The sequence below is a fragment of the Miniopterus schreibersii genome, assembly GCF_964146895.1.
Source record: "Miniopterus schreibersii genome assembly, chromosome: 14".
Lineage (NCBI taxonomy): Eukaryota > Metazoa > Chordata > Mammalia > Chiroptera > Miniopteridae > Miniopterus > Miniopterus schreibersii.
This window is the reverse complement of record NC_138114.1, coordinates 39,234,841-39,242,411: the sequence shown is the minus strand read 5'-3', so window position 1 is coordinate 39,242,411 and position 7,571 is coordinate 39,234,841. Positions and strand designations below refer to the sequence as shown.

Genomic DNA, 7,571 nt, shown 5'->3' with positions numbered 1-7,571 from the left:
CCCGAAGCAGTCCTTGGCGACCAACACCAGCCCGGGTGCGGCGTCTGCGGAGGGGTGACCGTCTCCGGCGCCTTCGGTTGGCAGACGAAACCCAGGCAGGCGGCGAGTCCGACTAACAACCCCTCTAGGGAGTGGCCGCAGCGACGAGCGCATCCTCAGTACCAGACGTCGCGCCTCTTGGCAGTGGATCAACTCACGATAACCTTTCTTAGCTCCGGTTTCGGCTTCTGGTCGACATTTTATTGCTCATTAGCGGGCGGCACGACTTAACCCGGAGACAGCGTTGGGAACCCGGGGCTCGTGGGGGGCGGGGCGGGGCGGGGCGGGGCGGGGGCGGTGGCGCTCTCCCGGGGCGCATGCGCACGCATCCCGAACCGGAAGCGGCGCGGGCCGGAGCATGGCGGCGGCGGCTGCGGCGGCCGAGAGCGCCCCGGCGAGCCTCCGAGAGGAGCCGGTGAGAGGTGCGCCGAGTGGATGGGGCTGAAGTGTCCAGGGGGAGGCCCGGGGCCCCGGGTTGCGGCCCCGATGCCGGGGCTCGCCTGGCAGGAGCGCGCGGGGCGGAGGGGCGGAGCTGTGTGTGCGAGTGTTTGTCCCGTGTTCGGTCCCGGCGAGTGAGACGGTTTGGCCGCGGAATCGCGAGCGAGCTGAAGCCGGTGCAGGGAGCAGAGTTGATGTGACAGGAGCGAGGACGAAGTGAGGGGCTGGAAATTATGGCACAGGGAGAATTTCGCCGACTCGGTCGAGTGAGGACAGGTGGAGGGATGTGGGGAGCCGATGCTGTGGCTGGATTAGGACCGCGTGTGGGCGGGACACTTAGTCATTCTCCCTTGATCCAGACGATGCCGCCGTGGAGACGGCCGAGGAGGCGAAGGAGCCCGCGGAAGCTGACATCACGGAGCTCTGTCGGGACATGTTCTCCAAAATGGCAACTTACCTGACTGGGGAACTGACCGGTGAGGCGGGGTCTGGGTTGATTCGGGTGGTGCGGTGCACCCCGCGCTGGAGCTGCGGTTCGGCTTGGGGAGACCTGGGAGGTGCTTCAGCAGCATCGGCCAGCGCCCCCCCCCCCGCCCTGAAACTGCCTGTTGGAAGTTGGGGGCCATCATGAATGGGAAGGGGTCCATTCCTTCCCTGGAGGAATTCACGAACTATCTTTAGAAACACATAAGAACTTAATACAACTCTATAGGTCTCCGTATTGCAGACTATCGCTGAGAAAACAAAAAAGAATTCATCAAGAAGTGCTTCCTTGGGGGAAGAGTATTTTAAGCAGGGTTGTGAAGGGAATGATTGCCCCAAAAGTGGATTGCCCCAACTAGTGAGTGAGTGAAGTGGAATTAGTGAGTAGTGTGTTTGGCTAACACACTACTGTTATTTACTGGGGCGAAGAGAAAAGGGATTGGGGATTGGGGAATGGGGAGTGACCTGCAGGTTTAGGTACCGATTAGGTTGGTTTGAGGATTTGGTGACTCACCCCTTGGGACATGATTAAGTTTTTGGTTCATGGTGTATCTCCACATGATATATGTGTGGAGGAGGGTCCAAAAGGTGAAGTCTGGTCCAGTGTGGCCTCTCATAAGCAGTTAATTATATTGTTTTACTTCCACTGGAAATTGCTGTGAGCTAAATTTGGGAGCCAGAATCTATGAGAAAAGGCCTGATGCACAATAGAAGGGCTTGTCTCTCTCAGTCTGATTACCCATCATTTTGTCTATCTATGAGCAAGAGAAACCAAATAAGAAAATCTAGATTTCGGGCTTTTCTTTAAAAATTCTAAAGATTTGGCAATAATAGTCTTCCATTCTTGTGAGGCTATGATTGATTAGAGCTGAGCAGCTGTCTCCTTTAAATGGACTAGTGCTGCGCAGTTTCTCCCTACATTCCCTTTTACTGAGACCTAGTGTCAGTTGCCACTTGCAACTGTTCTTATATTGTGTTTTTAGTACTGGTGCAGAAGTGGTTTTCTGCACCAATATTTCTATTAAAATTGGTAAAGTAAGTGATAGAATAAGAGGACCACATATTCCAAGAAGTGGGAGAGAGCATATTCTTTGTGGAAGTGAGCTTTCGTAGGTGTTTAATATGCAAACACCTGACTTGCTTCACTCATTTACATGATCTGGCTGGCTCCTAAGTATTTGAGTGTCTGTTTTAAAGAGACTAATTTGATAGTAGAGACTATGGCTATGGAGGAGAGAGATGGAAACAGATGAACAGTATTTCAGGTGAAAAGTAATGGTGGTCTATGACAGAGGGGTGGTAAAGGAATGGAAAGGAGGTCATGGGTGCAAGAACATTACAAAAGTGGAATTTATAGAACTTGTTAAAGTGGGTATTGGGTGATGGGAGTAACTTAAGATGGATGTGTTTGAGCTATTAAGCCTGGGTGTTACCATCAACCAAAATAGGGAACTTGGAAAGAGGAACCATGTTTAGTGTGAAAATAATATTTTCAGGTATGGTTTGGCTGATTTTAGATATTACCAAGACACTCAGTTGACTATTATTAAGACTTAGGTGACTTGCACACATGAGTCCAGAGTTCAAAGAGTGATCAGAATAGGAGAAACTGATTTGGGAGCCACCTGGATAGTGCTGTGAGCTGAGGCTGTGCAGGATGAGATTGGCAAGGAAGAGCTTAGAGGTAGATAAGAGCGCCTTGACTAAAATCTCAGGGAATGCTGGTATAGGGCAATTAATTTGTTTTTAATAACAGTATTTAAAGTACCCAGGTTTTCAAATGATTAATAAAATTAATATTAAGCAGATTGTAATTTCCCCCGATTGTCATTCTTACTTGCACAAATGCTTTTTTGAGTTTGAAAGGGAGCACAATGGGAATGCCATGGGACTGTGCCACTCATATAAACATCAGTTATATGTCACTGCTGAGAAAAGCTGAGAACCGATAGTTAAGGATGTTGGATTAAAAAGGATCTGGATAGAAACCTAAAAAGAACCATTAGAAGGAGATTTAAAAATCAGTGTAACACAGTGTACAATGCTCTAGCAGCCAAGGGAGAATTTCCTGAAGAGAGGGAGATCATAGTGTCAGATACTATAGCAAGGTTCAGGAGAATAACTATGGATTTCATGGTTAGGAGAGCACTGATGACCTTGGAACATGTAATTTCTCAAGATGGTGGGGACAGAGGCCAGACTGCAAGGATTCACGTGGGTGAATGGTGAGGAAGAGGAAGCAGTGAGTGTAAGCTACTCTTTCAAAAGGGTTAGCAGTGAACTTCCTTTGCTTTTCTGAGCAAATGAATGCTTTTGGACTGGAGGAAACCTGAATATATTTCTAGATAGAGAGGAAGATCCAGGGTGGAAAGAGTTTGGAAATACAAGAGAAAGGAGATGATTGAAGAGAAGCCCCGAAGAGGTAGAAGAATTGGAGATCAAGAGCACAGCAGGAGGAGTTGTCTTGGCAGGAACAGGAGCACTTCTGCCTCTTGGGAAGATATTAAGGTACAGAGAAATTTTGAAGTGAGGCAAAAAGCTTATGTAAGTGGGCTTGGCTTTCTGGAAAATTGGAGTAGAAGCCATGTGCTTTGAGTAGGGATGGGGAAGAGAATTGAGGATATGAGAAGCAGGCAAATGGTTTGGAAAAGTCAGTGCATAAAATGCAATATAGAATCACACAGTAATAAGTGAGTTACTAAGAAGTGATGATGTCCTAGTTTTATATTTATATATATATATATATATATATGACACAGTTCCCCAATTTACATGTTTTCACACTAGAAATACCAAGACTATTTCACTTCTCTTTTCTCAGGACATAGTTTATCATATCCCTTGCTAACCCAGATCCTGAAGTTTATGGACTTACTTGGTTTAAATAGTTTGCTGATTGTTGCCTGAGTTTTTACTTAGACATTCAGAGTACACAGGCTGAGTATAAACGTCTTAGATCAAAAGTGGCTTCCTCCTTTGACATTCCTTAGATCCTGCCTTGAACTACCACTTGGCCTCTAATTCCACATTCCAATGATATAAGATAGATATTAAAAGCATTTTATCTTCTGTTTGTTTTAAAGCCACCAGTGAAGACTATAAGCTCCTGGAAAATATGAATAAATTAACCAGCCTGAAGTATCTTGAAATGAAAGATATTGCTATAAACATTAGTAGAAACTTAAAGGACTTAAACCAGAAGTGTAAGTAATAATTTTTATAATTAAACATGTTTGTAATAAATGTTCTTTTGTGCTTGGGGCCATGGAGAAGGAGAGGGAACATGGCCCCTGTACTCAGGGAGCTCATTTTCTAAAAGTGAATTACAAAGTTAAGGTGAATTTCTTCCATTCTGAGGAGCAGCATGTTTTGGTGGTATGGTTATTTCTGCTTCTAAATCTTGATTTGATCAGGTTATTCCTGGAAAGGGATGGGGGAAAGAAAGTGTGGCCAGATTCTGATTTAACAATGAAATCAGTGAATTGATTTAACAATGAAATCCATAAAGGACTACGCTGTAAACAGAAAACCAGAACCTCTATAAATGGAAATTGCTAATTTAGACTGGTAGAATATTTTTTCCCATTAGCTTATATTTGTGTTCTCTATCCCTTTCTTGGTCCGGGAGTACCCAAGAAATGGAATCAGTAATGGAAGGAAAGATTGTTTGAGGAACAAGGAATTTAAAAGAGACAAAGTTAATGGATGAAAGAGACTTGCTTTGTTTAGGTCACAGTCATGCCTGATCAGCTAGCTACTGTCTTGTAAAGCATTTGTCCTGCTAATGATCAGAATCATGGCCTCCCACCTTGTGTGTCTTAGGCAGAGCTGGAGAGACACTAGCATTTTTACTTTTCACTATTTTCTGTTCAACTTGTTGAGACCATATAAACATGTGGTCTGTCTTTGTTTTTCAAGATGCTGAACTACAGCCTTATCTGGATCAAATCAATGTAATTGAGGAGCAGGTAGCAGCTCTTGAACAGGCAGCCTACAAGTTGGATGCATATTCAAAAAAACTGGGTAACTTTTTATTTCTGTTTTGATTTAATAAGAGTACCTGCCAGTATGACCTTAGCCAATATGATTGTTAATATTTATGGTGTACCGACAATGGTCTTTTTAAAATCCTCACCCAAGGATCTGTTTAGAGAGAGGAAGGGGGGGAGAGAAAGAGAGAGAGAAAGAGAAAGAAACACTGATATGAGAGAGAAACATTGATTGGTTGCCTCCCATACTGGGCTCGACTGGGGATTGAATCTGCAACTTACATACGTGCCCTGACCAGGAATCAAACCCACAACCTTTTGGTGCACAGGACATGCTCTAACCAACGGAGCCATCCAGCCAGGGCTATAGTGATCTATTTTAATCTTCACAAAAACCTAGCGAGAATAATCTAGTAGCAGCAGTAGTAATACAAATAACATTTCCTGGGTACTTGCTATGTCAGGCGCTGTTCTTAAGCTTTGCATATACACTGCTGTTTATCCTTCCAGTAACCTATGAGTTAAGTACAGGATTTTATCCCCATTTTATAGAGGAGGTTGTGTTTGAAGAGGTTAAATAACTTACATAAAGGTACAAAGCTAGTATGTGGAAGAGCTGTATTCCAAAGCAGGTCTGATTGATTATAGAGCTCAAGCTCTTAACTGTGGTTCAGCAGGCTAGAGCTAGAGCATCTTTAATAATGTAGATACATATGTCTTAAAAAACAGAGTAGTCAGTCAAGGGCTTTCTTGAAATATTACTTTTTCTTTAAGGTGGAAGCTGTACTTTTAGTGTTGATGGCTTGCTAACTGGTCTGGCTCATATCTATGACTAAAAATAACAAAGTTGTTTTTATCCTAGATATAATTTTCATCATTGACAATTGTTGACTACTTCAAGAGAGTGGTTTATAGCAGACTGAGATTTGATGTGGGTGGTGATTAACAGTTTCATTGTCTACAATTAAATTTACTGAATGGTGACTGTGAACCTTACTATATAGAAGGCATTGTACCAAGGTGCTTTTAAGGTTTTTAAAGAAAAAGGGAATTCATTACATTAGAAAGCCTATTTGATGATTTTTTAGATCTTTATATCTTTCAAAATTGCTTTCCGGGGATAAGAAAATAAAAGGTGAAACATACATTTATACTTCCTGAGAATTCCAGTCCAGCTCCCAGAGGGTGCCTGGTGCAGTGCCTGGAGAGGCAATTTCTCATGCTCCTGGTGGCTCAAGTGCCAGTAGATCTGCTTACTCCTGGTGGAACCATCCAAGGAGGTGCTGTTGACAGGGTTAGAACATAGTAAACTTGTATTGGGTCCTTTATGTGTGTGTATTTAACTTCTTACCTTAACCTATGCCTATCAATAAAATTTTGATAGATATCCAAATATCTGTCCTTAGCTAATGCGGTAGTTAACATTTATTGTGTGCCTACAATTTGGACACAGTTTGAACAGCTGATGAGACTGAAGCCAATACATTTTTTAAAAATGTAACAGACATATTTTAGCTTGCTAGGAAGTGCTAATGAAAAAATATCTTTGTAAGAGCCAGTTTTAAATACAATTTCTCCCCTCCCCCCCGCCCGCTGCACAGAAGCCAAATACAAGAAGCTGGAGAAGCGATGAAAAACTTATTCCTGTGGAACAAAGTCTTTTTTAATGTGGAAGAATGAGACCTGAATCTTGAGGCTGATGAATTGTCAAAACTCCTCAAAAGGAAACCATGCTGGCCATCTCAGAAACATCCCACTACTGGAGTAAACTGGAGAACTGTGGCTACTCCTGAATTTCTCTTGGGCCAGTATCCTTCAGAAACGCACACTTAAAACCCCTTACCTTTTACTTGAATGCTTAATTATCCATTTAGGACACAGAGTCTCTGAAAGTTCAGGATAAACCTGGGCTTTTCAGTCGAATCAAATGAGGGGTTATTTTCTCTACGTTATTTTCTTAAGTGGCTGGATTTTGAGTTACTGTGTAAATGGTGGTTTTTTCTATTGAAGCTAATGTATTGCTAACAAGAATCTAAAATAAAAAAGGAAAACAAAACAAACTTCTTTACAGTTCATCTTGTGAGTTTCAGTAAATTTACTTTTCCATAACATTGCAAATAATAGAAAATCTTAAAATAATTTCAGGTGAGTCTTCCAGACTGAGCAGAAACAGTGAAAGGGGTGTTGCGGTAGCTTGGTGTATGTGATGGGTCCCTCCTGTCTCTTCTTTGTGTGAGTCAGGTGTCTGGGGATGGATGACATCCTGACATGTACTCCCTTTTGGAAATGTGATAAAGACAAAGACGGGATGTGTATGTGTGAGGTGGGCTTTGGGGCTGCCACTCATAAAATAAAGCATTTTATAAAATACTGTCCTGCTTGTGTTTGCAGGGTCAGGGGGGCTTCTGGGAACCTGATCATCTTCCTCCCAGACTAAAGTAAAGACGTCAGTGGGTGTAGGATACTGACGCACCAGTCTAGTTTAGAAGGCAGGTAATCTTATGCAGAGTTGGGTGTTAGCAGCAAGGAAGGTGCCTGAGGTCCCAGATTCCACCTCCAAACAGTTCTTGTTTCCATCACTTCGGCTGTCTCTGTCCCAGACCACCACTGTTTATCCCCTAC

General features: G+C 43.3%; 1 protein-coding gene across 2 annotated transcripts; it reads left to right on the top strand.

Annotated features, from left to right (window-relative positions):
• The first annotated feature begins 335 nt into the window (after window positions 1–335).
• On the top strand, window positions 336–7,320 carry BLOC1S2 (biogenesis of lysosomal organelles complex 1 subunit 2). Of its 2 annotated transcripts, none has more exons than XM_081157996.1 (5): window positions 336–461; window positions 837–953; window positions 4,044–4,163; window positions 4,879–4,983; window positions 6,551–7,320. In XM_081157996.1, exons 1-5 carry the CDS (start codon window positions 398–400, stop codon window positions 6,580–6,582), a joined length of 438 nt encoding a protein of 145 aa, XP_081014122.1. In that variant the 5' UTR covers window positions 336–397; the 3' UTR covers window positions 6,583–7,320. The 2 variants fall into 2 exon arrangements, with proteins under 2 accessions (XP_081014122.1, XP_081014123.1); XM_081157997.1 differs by having other exon boundaries at window positions 373–454.
• The last annotated feature ends 251 nt before the right edge of the window (window positions 7,321–7,571 follow it).